The sequence below is a fragment of the Pyrus communis genome, chromosome 14 (assembly GCF_963583255.1).
Source record: "Pyrus communis chromosome 14, drPyrComm1.1, whole genome shotgun sequence".
In the NCBI taxonomy this organism is placed as follows: Eukaryota; Viridiplantae; Streptophyta; class Magnoliopsida; order Rosales; family Rosaceae; genus Pyrus; species Pyrus communis.
Window position 1 is genome coordinate 4,839,944 of NC_084816.1, and position 16,582 is coordinate 4,856,525.

The 16,582-nt window shown below is 38.7% G+C and overlaps 2 protein-coding genes across 4 annotated transcripts; both read right to left on the minus strand.

Annotated features, from left to right (window-relative positions):
- Nucleotides 1-2,818: 2,818 nt before the first annotated feature.
- LOC137715388 (non-specific phospholipase C1-like) lies at nucleotides 2,819-6,474 on the minus strand. Its single transcript, XM_068454697.1, has 3 exons — nucleotides 5,172-6,474; nucleotides 3,430-3,606; nucleotides 2,819-3,306 (listed from the first exon to the last, which is right to left on the minus strand). The coding sequence occupies exons 1-3, from the start codon at nucleotides 6,268-6,270 to the stop codon at nucleotides 2,984-2,986; spliced, it is 1,599 nt and encodes a 532-aa protein (XP_068310798.1). The 5' UTR covers nucleotides 6,271-6,474; the 3' UTR covers nucleotides 2,819-2,983.
- A 2,489-nt stretch (nucleotides 6,475-8,963) lies between these two features.
- On the minus strand, nucleotides 8,964-16,326 carry LOC137715049 (villin-1). Of its 3 annotated transcripts, none has more exons than XM_068454268.1 (23): nucleotides 15,950-16,326; nucleotides 15,628-15,735; nucleotides 15,169-15,268; nucleotides 14,913-14,981; nucleotides 14,231-14,467; nucleotides 13,974-14,151; nucleotides 13,768-13,900; nucleotides 13,509-13,674; nucleotides 13,161-13,311; nucleotides 12,972-13,060; nucleotides 12,734-12,889; nucleotides 12,580-12,648; nucleotides 12,355-12,423; nucleotides 12,095-12,232; nucleotides 11,810-11,938; nucleotides 11,569-11,716; nucleotides 11,406-11,416; nucleotides 11,142-11,282; nucleotides 10,779-10,904; nucleotides 10,573-10,635; nucleotides 10,256-10,475; nucleotides 9,961-10,136; nucleotides 8,964-9,452 (listed from the first exon to the last, which is right to left on the minus strand). In XM_068454268.1, the coding sequence occupies exons 2-23, from the start codon at nucleotides 15,681-15,683 to the stop codon at nucleotides 9,339-9,341; spliced, it is 2,739 nt and encodes a 912-aa protein (XP_068310369.1). In that variant the 5' UTR covers nucleotides 15,684-15,735; nucleotides 15,950-16,326; the 3' UTR covers nucleotides 8,964-9,338. The 3 variants fall into 3 exon arrangements, with proteins under 3 accessions (XP_068310369.1, XP_068310367.1, XP_068310368.1); XM_068454266.1 differs by having other exon boundaries at nucleotides 15,946-16,326; XM_068454267.1 differs by having other exon boundaries at nucleotides 15,628-15,817; nucleotides 15,946-16,326.
- Nucleotides 16,327-16,582: the final 256 nt, after the last annotated feature.

A 16,582-nucleotide genomic window follows, 5' to 3' on the forward strand; every position in this document is an offset into this window, starting at 1 on the left:
AGGCGGCCGTGTTCTAGTCAAAAGAACTCGGTACGAGTCAAGGGTTTGACATAGAATTCGATGGTGTGACGAAGAAAAAAGGAAAATCTTGACATCCATAAACGAAAAACCCTTGGTTTCAAATTTGGGGTTTTCGAATCCATGGAGATTCATATGAATCTCGGCCAAAACAAAGTCAGCAATGACTGCAGGTCGTTGGGGATGGCAGGGCATGGTTGTAGGGCATGCATGGGACGTCGTGAAAGGCGTCAAAGTTTGGTAGGTGGATGACGTCGTGGGTCTGGGTTCCAAAGGCGTGGAGCTTCTGGCTTCAGTGCAGGCTTGGGTCATGGGTTCGACGAACCCTAAAATAAATTTTTGATTTTTTAAAAATTAATTCAATGCATATTTAATTAAATAATTTAATCAATGAACATATATAGGATGCAATTCATGGCAATATCAATTCACATAATTCAACAATTATGGATATATTGCATACACAATTTATGTAGAATCTAAAATTCGAAAAACGTAAAGTTGGGTCATGCATTATGGTGAATGTTCATGCTATCAAGGCTGCAAAAATATCGAGATAAAAATCGTTGTTTTGAAAAAACTTGATTGCGTGATGATATTGGTGAACTTGTTTGATGCAGAAAACTTCCACATCATATTCCTAAGTGCAACGGTAGGAGCGTGCTGATAACGTGTTGTGGCCTATATTTAACTGACAAGGAAAGGAGAGCCGACGACACTGAGAAAATATATAGAGAGATGTGTTTGTAAGGTTGTGTAGAGGATGTGTCATTCCCCCTACGCAATGCCCTTATTTATAATTTTATAGTAATAAGGGAGAGAAGAAATCCTTCACCTCCAAGGAATACAAGTTCTAATAGGGTAGAATAACTAGAATAAAATCTAATCTAGGATTTACACAATCACACTTAAATAAGAAGTTTATAACAAACCTTTTATTTTCAACTTGGTATCAGAGCAAAGTTCGATTCTTGATTGTACTTTGCTGTGAGTGCTTTTCTGTAGGTGCATAAAGCTAATTTTCTTCGTGCACCCACAACCCATAAACTTGAGTGTGAAGATTGTCCACAAAGAAGAAAAAGTGTTGCTGCTGCCATGAAGGGAAGAAAAAGGAAGAAAAAGTATGAGTCATTGCTGCCTTGGAGAAAAGATATTAGGGAAAAAAAAAGGTTTTGCCATCGTATGATACTTTCCTGTCATGAAGGCTTTTGTGTTTTGTTTTATTTTATTTTGAATATAGTTTGAAAAAAAAAATGATGGGAAAAAAAAATAAAATTTGAAGATGGGGCGTGGCTAGTACAAGCATTGGCCGCTTATCTTTGGTCTAGAATGGATGTCTACCGATGCAATTTAAAGAAAAAGAAAAAGAGAAAAAGAGGATGAAAAAAAAGAGATGAGAAAAAGACTAAAAAATAAAAGGAGATTTTGTTATTAGGCTTTTGAAAAGGTTTGCATTTGTTCCAACGTGCCAAGAGATTTATTGGAGCTTTCAAAAAGGTTTGCGTTAGTTTCAACATGCCAAGAGATTTATTGGGGCTTTCGAAAAGGTTAACGTTAGTTCCACCATGCTAATAGGTCTTGTCGGACTTTTGAAAAGAGGCTATCGTTCCAGTTGGACTTTCGAAAAGATTGGCATTTGTTTTAGTTGGGCGTTCAAAAAAAATACGTTAGTTCCAGCGGATTGTGATTTGGTGCGCTTCTAAAAAGATTGGCGTTATTTCAACATATCAACGAATATTTCCTTCACGTGCGTGGTCCACATAAGGGCGAGTGTTGGATTTACAAAGTTTCAAATTAGATTTTATTCCTTCTGGCGAAGTGAGAAATCATGAGTTTTTGGGGGTGTTGAAAAATATAGAAGAACATATTTTAAAGATTGATTTAATTAGGGAATGAATATGATTTGATTTGATTAGGTCTATTTGATGTGATTTAATCTACGTTTTTCATGTCTTGTGGACAAATGATTGCTTTGACTTATTTTCTATTATTACTCCGTTGTATTCTTAGATGGTACTTGATTGCTTTCACCATAAGATGATGATGATGATTTTAGTATGGGACCTATTTCAAACAAAGAAGATGAGATTTTGAAGGGTACCTTGCAGTTTAAGGCAAGTCAACAAATGAAGGGGATATCAACAACACTCAGCGCCCTTGTGTCGTTTGCTTTGATAGGGTCAGATTGCTTCTTTCTTCCTTGTGGGCACTCTGCTGCCTGTTTTACTTGCGGAATAAGTAAGAAATCAAATCAGAGGAGCATCTTAATTATATACTAAGAAGCGAAATTACAGTCTCTAGTGATCAAAACTCTGCTTCTGCACACGGTGGAGATTAGACAGCGCCACCACCTCGACATCTCCTCTATCCGTCATTGACAAAATAGCTCATCCACAAACAATCCGTCCTGAAAACTGGTTGAAGGTGGCAAAGACACAACTTGAGTTTCGTTAACTTGCGGCAGCTCCCGTGGTCCTAACAAGAAGTCGACGTCTGTAAGCAATTCTTCATCGTCTAAAAGAAACTCTTCATCCTCTAAAACCAGCTCTTCTTCGTCAATCTGAGTTTCGCCAATTTGCTTCCTTCTTCCTCGTGGGCACTTTCCTTCCGGTTTTACTTGCGGAGCAATCAAGGTCTTATAAATCTGAATCACTGTGACTACCGCTAAATGAACAAAGAGTTGGATTTTTAAGCGGATTCATCATGCAGGACTGCCGAGTATATAGGCTGGTAGCAATGTATCTTCAATAGGCTAAAACTATTGAACGAGAATTGACATTAAACTGTGAGATGGAGAGAGTCCCACTTTGAGAGAGTTTTCTTAGCATTTTTCATATATAAATAACAATTAGTTGTGGAAGGCTCCCACGCCATTGTTCTACAGTTTAATTACTCGAGTATAATTTATACAATACACATTATATGGTGTCTACTACTATTTACAGCTGCCATTTCTAAAGGATAATCACTGAGTTTCTAGGTAGGAGCTATGACCTTGTGCGTTAACTCGGCTGGTGAGCGAAGCTCTCATCGTAACAATTGCAGACTCGTTCGCTCCGGCTTTTAGAGCAGCTCTTCCGGCTTCCAGGAACCTCTTGACTGCATCCTCTGCGTAAATGTTTGCTTCACGCACTGTCATGGTCTCTCCGATATTAGGGTAGGTGTTGAGGACGTGATCGCCATTGAGCTGGGATGCAAGCTGGATAAGCTCGACTTGGAACTCTGAGAGGCTCGAATCTTCTCTGGGTCCGCCTGGCCTCAGTGAGGTTGTCACCTCTGGAAGAGTTTCTGTAACAGAGAAATGGATGATGATGAGCATTCAATAGGAAAAATGCAAGTCTTTTGGTAATATGCAAGGGCATTAACAAGTAATCCGAATGGAAGAAAACAATCAGAAGGATCTACGCAAACCTGGACAGTCATCACGAGGAGTGCTGCGGAGGGTAAAATAATTCTCAAAAGTACCAGCCCATGCATCTCTCTTTGTTAAGAAGTTTGATTTCAAATTGAATAGCTTCTTCACAGTGGCAGGGATGGAAGAATGCTCAAATTGGGAATGTGGTTTCGGCCCTGTTGGCTCATGGATCACTGCACCAAAATACCAAAAATCAATCAATAAGCAAAAGGTCCGAACTTATAATTGAAAAGAAACGTAACAAGTACATGCCACTCTTATTTGAAATAAATTGTTAATTTCTTTTAACAAGATCTGCATCACGAAACCAACTAGCTATTGTCTAGCTGTACTACCCTTTCTAAGGTAAGAAGTGTTCCCGAGTTCCAATCCTCTCTCCCTTGATCAACAAAAGATGCTGGACCATGAAATGACAATATCTGAACAGAGTCGGGTAGACACATAACGCATAATCCTCTACTCTAGATGTCAAAAAATTAAAACTCCATCTTTATGTAAAGTTATGTTGTTCGAACCCCAACATTCGGGACACACTAAGGACAGTAAACATGAGGTAAAAGAAATGATATTGATACAAAGTTCAAGCTTGCTCAGCTTAATGAGGGTTTTCACTGAGATGCATAGAAAAGCATTCCCAATATATCACCACCCAACTTTCTCAGCTCGGACAACTAAACCATTGGCTGAAAATTGCCCCTGTTGGTGACGGACACCTAACAGAAGGACAACTTGTGACACAGAAGAACACTGTCAAATCGAACCCTTCCCATAACAGCTTAACAATGAATTCAATTGGCAGCAGCCGGAAAACATTAAGAACCGTTCTTTAAAATTCAATTGGTGATAGCTCAAAGCATAGCCAAACTACAATAAAGGGACGACCGGAAGACAGTAATTCCACTTAACCATATGAAAAATGAAGCCCAAAACACGTTTTTGGTCCTGCTAGTCTTCATAAAGCTCGTTTCATCTGGTATTTTCAATTGCATCTAATTTGGCCCCTTTAACTTGCAAATTGTTCCAATCCGAGGAAATCCGCCAACTTCTGTTGACCTTTGGATGAAATTGTAGGGTAGAATTGATTGCTTTCGTACAAGAAATCAACATAAGTGGACGGATCTCTCAAATTGGAACAATTTGAAAAATAGTGCGACCAAATCCGATGCAACTGAAAATACAATGATGAAAGTGGAACTTTGCGAAAACAACAACTCAAAACGTGTTTTAGCCAAAAATTAGCATCAAAAGAAACATAAGAGCTTTAAAAATTCATTGCATATATAAAAAACAGACCAAGTCCAACCGGCATTATCAAATTCCAACCAAAACACTATCCGACAGACGCAGCATTAATTATTCAACTCAATTAAAATAAGCAATTAGTAGAAATAATCATTTTTTGAAACGATTATTTACCTTGATCATTTCTTCAACTAAATATCAAAAAGTGATTATCCTACTAATTACCCATTAAAATAGGTAGTGTTATCCGCACAACTATTTTTATTTCTTTCATCCCTCTTAATTTTCGAATGTCAGATAGAATGAATTAAAAAAGATTAATTAACTTCTATTTCTCTCGCCCCTTCTTAATTTTTTACTGTAATAAATTGTACAAGATTAATTTTGACTGTGCGAATAGCATATCCTTAAAATATAATAATCTACCAAAATTTAACTACTATACCACTAAATTCCAATAAACTACTAAATAAACCCAGAAGCAAGAAAAACTTACCGGTACCCTTTTCGACCCACGGCGAGACGAGTATGGTCGGCACCCGCACACCCAACCGGTCAAACCGGAAATAATACGGGTCGGGCCCCTCGATCCCATCCGGGCTCGGCACACCTGAAACCGGCGTCGGCACGTGGTCGTAAAACCCGCCGTGCTCGTCGTAAGTAATCAGCAATGCCATTTCTTTCCACTGCGGGCTAGCCCTCAGCGTCTCGTACACCTCCTTTACGAACCTCTGCCCGCGCGCCACGTCATGCGACGGGTGGTCGTCATTGGCGGGAAGCTCCTTGACGTCAAAGTACCGCTGCTCGATCACCGCGTAGTTGGGCAGCTTCCCGCGCCGCGCGTGCCGCTTGAACGTCAGCGCGTAGCTGTGGAATTTCATCACGTGCTTCAGTTTCCTCAGGCTGTTGAAGAAGAGCGTGGCGGGGATGTTCTGGTAATAAATGCCGAAGTCGAGGCCATTTTCGTCCAGAGAGTCGAAGATCGTTTTCTGAGGGAAGCCGTGGATGAGGTCCTTGCGGACGTTGCTCATGGCGCCGTGTGACGTGGCCGAGTGGACGTAGAACCGGTTCGGCTGAGTCGACGCCGGCACGGACGCGAACCACCGGTCGAACACGGCGAACTCGTTTGCTAACCCGGTGTAGACCGGGAGAACTTCCGGCTTGAACCCGCTCATCACCGTCCTCGCCATCCCCTCGCCCATACTCTCTGCCTGCTGAGCGAACCCGTTCATCGGAGCCGGGTTCTCGGAGCTCTCGTTCGACCCGAATATCTGTTCCCGAATCGCCTGAAACGAGTGGCCCGGGTCGGAGTCGATGAAAAAGGCGTCGTTTGAGACGCGGACTCGAGCCGAGCCGGGTTGCGAGACGGAAATCGGGTTCGATTCGTTCCCGTTCAGGCCGTCGATGTCGGGTCGGGTCGACTTGAGCCAGCCAAAGATGTGGTCAAAGGAGCGGTTTTCCATGACGACGACGACCACCGTTTTGATAGGCCCTTTGATTTTGGGGGTTTTGCGCGCCGCAATGAATTGGGTGGAGACCAACAAGAGGTAGAAGAAGAAGAGAACCCAGGTGATGGGTTTTCGCCGGAAAGCCATCTCCGGTGATCGGAACTTGTTAAACTCCGGTTAAACCCAGAGAGCTAAAGCGAAAGGCTCCGGCTGTGAAGCGCAAACTGTTCGTATTTGTAGAGGAAAATGGTGGACAACGGTATATATGCTTTGAGGATAAATCTCTTTGGAGTCGTTTTGTTTTGAATTCAACACCAGATGAGAGAGGGGACGGCGACCATAAAGAGAGACTAGGAGCGTTGGGATGGGACGTTTTTTCTTTTTAAATTTCTGAGATGAAGTTGAAGACACGTAAGCCCAAAAAGTGTTAAGGAAGAACTGGGTTGGGGACACGTGGCATTTCAAGAAGCGTATGGTGTTTGGTAAGATGGATGAGCAAGGGTTTGTTCTTTATAGGGTGAATATATACTGTTTTATTGAAATAATTGTCCACAAATGTGCAAATTAATTAAGGTATACGAAAGCTTTATTTCGAGATACACAAAAATTTATTATATTTTAAGTAACTGCATTAGTTTTTAAACATATTAAAGAAAGACAAAAACATAAAAATAATTGAAGCCCAGCTCAAAATCATTGAAATAATATTTTAAAATATCAATCACACCCATAAGGTTTTAGAATTGTTAATAAAATCCAACTCTCACAACTTCAACAAAATTAATATGTGCCAAAAGTTTAACTCATTATCGACTATTTCTATAGAATCAATTTTGAAACTATATGTAGAATCAATTTGTATCCTTTATTATTAGAATCAATTCAACCCATCTTCACCTATTTTTGCAGAATCAGTTCAATCAATCATCGACTATTTTTGCAGAATCAGTTTAACGTGTCCTTGACAATTTTTGCAAAATCAGTTCAACCTGTCGTCGACCATTTTTGCAAAACCAGTTCCACCTGTCTTTGACTATTTTTGCAGAATCAGTTCAACCCGTATTCGATTGTTTTTGCAAACTCAGTTCAACCCGTCTTCGACATCTTTTGCAGTTCAACAAGTTCTCGACCATTTTTTGCAAAATTAGTTCAACTCATCTTCCACTTTTTTTGCAAAATCAGTTTAATTAGTCTTCAACCACTTTTATAGAGTCAGTTCAACCCGTTTTCGACCATTTTAGCATAATCAATTCAACCCGTATTGGACCATTTTTACATAATCATTTCAATTCATCCTCAACCATTTTTACAAAATCAATTCAACTTGTCATCGACCATTTTTTGCAGAATCCGTTCAACCCGTCCTCTACCATTTTTGTAGAATCAATTCAATCCGTCCTCAACTAATTTTGCAGAATCAATTTAATCTATAAATATAAATATTTTGTTTTCTTCCCCATAAATATAAAGAAGAGAATTGCTAGCAAGACTCACCACCAAAGCTAGTCCTACACAAATTTAAAGCATTTAATTGCAATGCGGGACCATTTTAAGAAATGTAAAATAAAAATAAGAAAAATTGTAAAACTATCCATTTTGGGACCATTGTTTACACCTCCATCACCCTTCATCATCTTTATGCAAGATTGCAAAACAGTATCCACCTTCAACGAAAGTAGTTCCACCACCACCACCAAGCCCCTTTTTTTCTTTCAATTTTCGTTGCTTAATTTTTCTTTCTTTGTATAATTTACAGTTTAATTTTGTAAACCAATTAAGAGATTCCAATTGAATCACCGTGCCTTGCTGCACATTTCAAACTTGGTTTTGATGTCTCCCTGCACATTTGAAATTTGAAGTGGGGTGAGAAGTAATGAGTTGAATCAAAACCTCTTATATGAACTTAGTGTGGAAGTTTAGACGGGGAGAGAAAGGAGCTTGGTTGGGTGAGGACCAAGGAGATATGGGAGTCACCAATGGTGGATTGAGGTGGGTGGAAGTTATATTGACGGTTTGTCGGCGGCGGAGCAAAGTGGGGTTGGCTGGTGTCTCCTTGACAATTTGTTTCCTTCAAAATTCATATTAAATTCTAATCCAATGTACGCATAGATGGGATGACCAAATTGTCAGGCGAGAGACTTTTAACTGCAGACTCGCTTTCATATCCTCCAACAGCTAAATGGTAATTTCTAGTACAATCAATTTGTATAAAGGATATTTTTGTAACTTACACTTTAGAGGGAAAAAAAAACAATGATGTCATCTGTCACATATATTAATATTTGTCTCTTCTTGAAATGTTTAAAAAGTATCGTTTCAATATAAAATTAAGTATTAAAAGTATATTTTATGTGTAATTTTTCCTAAATATATAACTGTTTTATTGAAATAATCGTTGTCACAAATGTGCTAATCAATTAAGTATTACGTCACTTGTAACAGAAATTATACTATTAATTGGATCGAATGTACAGAGGAAAAATTCTTGCATAAGGACGGCTGCAAAACCTACGGGTCCACATTTTGTTTTGCGTACAAGTTTGTACGCGGGGACGAGAATCCTCTTTGGACCATTTGTGTGAGGATCCAAATGATTATTTAATTATGTCTATTTATCGTACATTATGTAACTAATTTTCGTCAGGTATTATTTGTGAAGATTCTCAAATAATACCACAAGAATCGAGTATAAGATCTTTTACTTACAAATAAAAAAGAATATCATTAGATTGTAGTACTAAATGACAACTTGTAGTTGAATTATAAAGTTAAAAAGAATGGTCTAAATCAAGTAACGACTAATACACGGACGTACGCAATTTGTAACATCACTCATACAATATTTTAAGAATGTCTCACACGCTAAATGAGCGGTTGATATAGTTGGTACATACGCAGAACTACAAACTTGACAAGATCAAACTGCCAAAGTTCAAATTTACAACAAAAAAACCATCAGCCTATTTGCTTTTAGTCCAACATTTTAAAAGGAATAGTGTTATTTACACATCCAAATTCACCTCTCACGCACCTTATTAATTTTTTGCCGTTAATTTTCTTCAATTCATTTGATCCGAAGCCGAAAATTGAGAGAGGCGTGTGAGAAGTAAAAATGAGTGTGCGAATAGCACTACCATTTAGAAGACCAGATTTGGAAAGTAAAGATGCCCTGTGGTTCTCTTATATGTAGAAGAATTGGTGGTTGCTTCCTTTCCTTAGAAAAGATGAAGTGCCATCTTTTGCTTGTTTTGTTTCCATTTAGGAAGCTTATAGAAGTCCCTTTTGGCCATTCCAAAATGCACTTGGAATTCTTCATCAGAGAGATATGCCTGAAAACACCAGAACAAGTTGATCAGTGATTGCTTTACTGGACTCAAGTACAACTGATATTTCATATTTTTCATAGACATTTTCATTGCATGCTATGAACCGAAAAGATTAAGCAGACGGCAATGAAAAAGGACGTAAAAACAGGCCTAGTAATCAAGCTGACTGTCGTGGCATTGGCAGAAGAAACCGGTTTCTATGAAGATTTTGAGTTTTGAGTTCAACACGGTTTTCAGGTATGGTCATGTAGAAACCAAATATGGGAGAAACTAGAAGAGAAGAAATGAAAACTGAAAGCGCATAGCTCCACAAGTGAAACATGGAAATCCTGTTGAAATTTCGGAGGTGTTCTTCCCCTTCATTTCGGACCTTTATTGATTAGGTAAATTATTTGATGCTGTTTGTGTTCGGAAACTGACATATTCGGTTTCCAGGTATAGCATTTTGCATTAAACATAGAACCCCAAGAAAAGAAATTAGGTTGTCTCTAGATGAGTGCAAAGGGGGTACCTCTCTTTTGGTTATGTCTATTCCTGCTGCCGGGTTTAGAGAAACCACTTTGAGTCGTTCATATGGATACGTCAACAAGTTTAGGCCTCCTTCACTAGGCTCACTTCCATTAGCCTTAGTGCCACCTGTATTATCCAGTAAGTTTACTGGAGAACCTGCAGGTACCATTGACTTGCCTACCAAAAGAAATTAAAGACAAAAGAATGAGGTCGTAGGTGTTGGAAACTAAGAAAAGTAAGCATCAAGAGATACAGTGGTTTCGTATAACTGCACGAAACTTGTAATCTTTCGTTACCAGGACTACTGTAAGGAGAGGATTTTGGAAAGAGTTTCTTAGTTGGAGCAGATGAGCTGGAAAAGATGTGATTGTTTGGGGACTTGACATTAGAAACTGAACCACCGGATGCAGGAGAAGCACTTCTCCGGCCATTGGAACTCATGGACTTGCTTCTAAAACCATCTGGGGTTGTCTCCCTGGACCTGGAGTTTGCTTTCCATGTGTTTCTTATAGGTGCCTAAGAAATTCAATGAGAGACACGTGAATAAAGTCACTTACTCTGATTGAAAGACATATAGAGGTTACATAAATTGAAACATCTTGAAGTCACTTACTTCTAATTGTTGTGGTTTTCCTTTTAAAATAGCTAGCTTCCGCTCAAATGAGTTGCCATGCATCTACAACGGAAACAGTTTAGTTGAGAACCTCATGGAACAATCACCGTAGTACAACAGAAATCAAGGAAATCTTAGCTTCGATCTTATGAACAAATTCAGCAAGAGCTCAACAATGCATCATTTATGTAGGCGAACAATCTTACATTTGACTTTGATGGATCCCATTCAAAGAAACGAGTGAAAAATGGTGGTTCGTGCCCTTCACTAACAACATACATAGGAGTCTCCAAAGATAGCCCTTCAACCAGTACATCCGTCTCGAGAAATTTCTGTGAGAGGCCCAGAAACAAGTAAAATGTAGGAAAATAAGAGCACGCATAAAAGTATGAAAAAGGTACTAAGATATTCGTAAACCTAGCACTTCACTACATTGAATTTTGATGCAGCCAAACAAAGCAACTATAGAAATGTGACCAATGAAACCGAAAAATTGAATGATTAATTAATATGCAGTAGAAAGTTTTCTAGTCTGATGCATAATGTAGGTTTCATGGTGGAAAACTAACCAGGCCAAGAGTAAGGGCTTGTTTCTTTGAACTAATGTTAGAGTGGCATCCAATCCAAACATAAATCTCGTTGTGGCAGTCAAGTACTAACACGTCTTCAGTAGTTAAATCGTCCTGTGTAAAATTGTATATTTCCTTCACCTGAAATATGCAAACTGATTCAGATGAAGTAAAGTATCTCCGGAGTACCAACAAACCTTACTCTTGGTACTATTGAAATGAAATTTTCACATACTAGGAGAGTTAAAGTTTATGAAAGTATACCTTGAAATCACCTGAATGAGGAGTTTGGATCAAGATGCAAAACAAGCAAAACCCCGTTATTAGAACGTTTTTACAGCCATATAAAGCCAAGACGATTCTGAACCAAGGCAACACTGCAATATCTTTGGAGAGAACAATTAGAAAGTTGGGGCATTTTGTGTACCTTCAGTTATGCTCAACATAAACAAATTTGGGTCTTCCATGTGTCCTTTTATTTCTTTTGCCCTCGGATACTCAGCCTTTCCACCAAGCACATTCCAGAAAGTATCGGATTCGCTCCCTTCCCTCAGTGATACGGCTTGCCAAGTTGGCTGATTGACATCAAGAGAAAATACATATATTATACAATTCTGAGTGAAGTATGAGAAAAAAAAAATAGGAGAGAAGTTTAAAGATCAAGTTACATGTATTAATTCGAGCATTCTGTCAAGAAGGTCATGGTCTCTGGTCGAGGAGAGATTCCCAATCCAAGTGAAAGCAGATGCACCAGTTTGCAGGATGTAACAATAACACGAGTTCAAAGATCTCGAAACCTGGAACAGTATGAATTTATACTCAAATCTTACATGCATATGCAAGGCGAGAGGTCAAGAGTCAAGTCACACTATCAAAGGCTAATGATAGTGTGATCTCAATATTCTTTCCATTCTAAGATAGAAAAATTAAAAGGTCCTGGCTCAAAAGCTTACTGGATCGACTTGGATTGCCTGCATATTGTTGGGACTTGTCCCTTGAACACGAAAAAGGGCTGTCTTGCTTTCATCATAAGTTTCATCTGCAATACCATTTTCTGCTATAAAATTCTTGTATCGTGCACTCCTACCTCCCTAAGAAGAAAAACCATTATCAGGAAGCTGCCGGATGATTAACATCAGATTAACTTGAAACGGAAACAATGTTTAACTTTAAATGGAAACTATATTAGACTAGAGAGAGCAGAGGTATGAACCTTGTAAATAATTAATGTCTGGAAAATGGAAAAGAATTGAGAAGGCTCCTTGTTCTCCATAACTTGAGCCTGAACTTGAAAAATGTGGGGTAAATCAGAGATAAATGTGTTCTAAATAAATTAATATACAATGCAAAGGTGATTATGTGCAACAATATAACTACTAACTTAATCACCAGATTATTTCAAAAGATCACGCATAGGAGAAAGAAACATAAAGCTTACCAAAACAGGGTCTCCCTTGGTTGAATCGACTAGGGCATTCATACGAGAGATAGCATCCCTTCTATCTTCCTGCAAGCAGAACAGAGATAAAAATAATGATAATAAATTTTCACCCAACAACTACCGTATTCAAATCTCTCTAGTTACCACTTACCGTTACACTTTGACAGCCAAGCCATGCATAAAAGAGATTGTCACTCTTTTCCTTTCCATGATAAGTATACTGCACAACATAGCAATCCCCGCTGAATATTTTTCGCTGGTCTGAAGCTGGAATGAGGGACAGTTTATCACCATCCACCCGCCAAACCTGAAATGTTATAGATTGCAATTAAGGGGCAACAGAATCAAATACAGACTTTGAAAGAGTGAAATTTCCGGTAAGAAGGTACCTTCAATGTGCCACTGCAATCTATAAATGGCTGGATGTCTTCTTCATCTGGAAGCTCTTTCACCTCATAACCCTTTTGCTTGAACATTGCTGCCATAAAGTAAATATTATAAGAGCTATATTAAGGTAAATCCTGCTTTAGTTACAGCACTAGTAATTGTAAAGTTGGTACTTAGTTACGGGATTAAACCTGCTACTTTCTCTCGGCCTTCTTCATACAGCTTGATTTTGACTGTTTGAGGCCAATTATCAAAGTATGACCTAAACTTAACAGTTTCTAATCCTTCAGTTATAAACACTGAATGAGTCCCCGCTGACCTGCCTTGGTTTCTGAGGAAATCCTGATAAGGAGTAGGCAATCATTATGGAAAACAATGCCTATGGCTCAAACATGAGCTTCAATTATAGCATTTTATTTCCTTTGAGTAACTAAATTTCTTGTGTACTTGAAAACTCATCTGTCTTCCTTCGAGGGGTTTGTGCTCTTTCAAAAAGTAATAAAAGGGGATGAAAATAATACAGGAGGAAAAATTCTTACTTCTGTAGCGGAAATTGATGTTTTTCTTTCTGAAACTGAGGTATGCTTTCCCATCCAAACAAAAATCTCAGAATCACAGTCCAGCATATAACACTTGTCCGTCTCCAGCATTTCTTTATTTAGTGAGTCAGTTCGACATGGACATAGTTTACCCTGAGTTGATATCCTTAGAATAATGTCAACAAAACTTTATGAGCAAGATATATAAGATTTGAAGAAATATAATCACAAGAAGTGATCAAGAATTATCAATACTGACCACGATAGTTTCACAAAGGGTGTCTCCGGTTTTTCCTGGACAGAAGACGGTGGATCCTGGGGAATGGGAGCATAACCACCAAATAAGCTCCAAAATTCACCCACTTCAGGATCACCAACGAATTTTCCATCCTCTGCAGCACTTTAACAATCAATAATTGTATGGTTTTCTTAAAGGAAAAGGAGAGAGGTCAGAAGATTGCCAACCTACAGTTGCCACCTCGCATTTTTCCCGATGCTTATTCTCTTTGATGTATTGAACAACCTCCAAACCCTTGGCTCTTTCCTGTATGCTAGAGTTGCACCCACTAAAGAGGAAAATTTTTGATGCAGTATCAAGTATGAATACGTCATTGTGGTTCAGTGATGACCGAGAGAAAGGAACCTAGTTGACGATATAAATTCTGATGAGAGGTCTAGAAGAAACAACAGCAGTAAATGCAAAAGAGAAAAAGGAATCTTACTTCTTTAACATGAACAACATGGTCCCCTTTGCAAGCTAACAAGCTGACTTTATATGTTTCACCATTTAAGCGCTCTTGTTGTGTTCTATATGCTCCTTCAATGGGGATAATACAGGGTTTGAAGTACGATAAAAACTTTCGTGTTTCATGGCCTTGAAGCTCCCTATATTGCACAGTGCAGGACCCTAGGGCTGCATCTAGTTCTAGTGCTTTATCTGATGCCAACGCCGAGTCCTCCTGCCAATATGATATTAGCTATAAGAACCCTCAAATGATGTGAGTAATTCATTTTTCAGATTTTTTTCATAATTGTCCGAATCAAAACTTGATATTTTCCTGCCATCGATTTCCTAGGTAAGAATGTCACCGCACGAGAGCAAAAATACACACAAGGATTCTCGTAGAGAATTCTTTTCTACCCCCGACCCTCCCCGTTCCCTTTGGAGTTTTGTGGCTAAAGGTAGAATTAACTGACTCTACAGAAAAGGTTTCTATTACCAACACCACGCACAAACAGTAATTAATGTTGCAGCATCTTACGTATGTTCAGCTCTACACAATACTAACAAGACAACATTTCTTTTGGGTCAAAAACCAACGTGACAAGTCGACAACATAAAACTAGTAAACTGGTGTATTTGTATTTCTAGAATGCATGCCGAACAAGTGAACAAATTCAAACCTTGTTTGAGTCATTTCCCAGCCAATAGTGTATGTCATGCCGAGGAAGGCCATTTTTCGGCAGAAATGTCTGTCATGACAAACAAGTGAAACAGTCAAACTAGTTAAATACACGGATAAGCTCTAGATATCGCAGATCCACGAACAGTCTAAGATGATTAAATTGTACTGGGATGAACTTTAATTTGAAGATACGATATTCTGAGTAAAAGAAAACTAAATGGCAGTAAAATGAGCACAATCTTCGAACTACTTACATTTAAAACCACATATGCACTTCCGGAATAGAATTTCCGATGCGAAGATTTTGGAACAGAAACCAATTTTAGGTTCTCAACACACCAAATTTCCAAACCACTAATCATAAGAAGGTTAAGGATGAATCATTGAATTTCAACACAAGATGCATGAAATATCAAGGATCGAAGTTAGTTAACAAAATACCATTGAACACAAACTGTATCTGTCCATTATTTGTTGCTAGCTATAAGAAAGGCCGCACGGTCAGTGAATTGTTTAATCTACGAATACATCAACTCCTACCAACTAGATCCGAAAGAAACAACATAGTTTTCTACAGATGCAGTACATATCTTCTGAACATAAGCATTCGAAACAGTAGTAAACCAAAATTTTCCCAAATTCCGAGCATTTGAGCAGTTTTCGGTCTCTGGCATATCATATAAGAATCAAATGGAACCATTTATAAAGGATACAGATTTGTTCCTGCAGCCTGGAATGCTGGATCCGTGTCTTTACCGTAAACAGACATTGCCTTTCATGTCACAGAAAACTCCACCAAAACAACCACCAAGTAAAAATTTCTGCATCCCAGATGAAAAATCAGATCAACCCAGATAAAAAAAACACAGCCCTGAAACTTGACATTGCATTCACACAGGGTAACTACAAAAACCAGATAAAAATTCAGTCTTTACAGCTCTACAAGTTAACACATTTGATATCAAATCACAAGGAAACATAATCCGGTAAAAGAAAAACGAAACCCCAAGATCGAGTGAGTAAATTCTTACCTACCACCCACTTAATTGCTCTGCAGAATTCTGGGTTTTGGAGGATTCAATGAAATGGGCTGGCTCTTCCCTGTGCCGATCTGCGATCTTATTCGCAGAGAAGAACACAGAAGAAAACAGTGGGAGTATATTCCACTATGTGCTTTTGACCCAGCCTCAGCTGCAAGAATTATGGAGTTGAAAACTTGGAATCTAAATAAAGTGTGGAGTTTGGTGTGGTGGGGCCGTGGGTGCCTGGGAGGCACTGCTATTTTTGAGCTACAACTGGCCCCATGATCAAAAGTTGAAGAACAAGTTCGGCGTGGTGTGTGTGTCGTTTGGTTGCATGACATGTGAGATTGATGGTGATGATCAGAAATGTTTCCCGCTCTTCTGCATCAAAGTTTGTTGGTTGTGAAACACAACTTTATTTAACACGTCTTGTTTGTTACTAGCATGTCTAAATAAGATGATGGTACCACCCATTGCAATACGACAACGATGTTTTTGACAAACAAAACGCTCTAAAATAGTCATTGCGCATTTGTTAATACTTGGCAGATGATGCTTTACTGAAATGATTGAAAACAATTATGTTATACGTTTCGGTGTGTATTCGATATCTGATGATTTCTTTACCTCTTAGCAATTAACTATT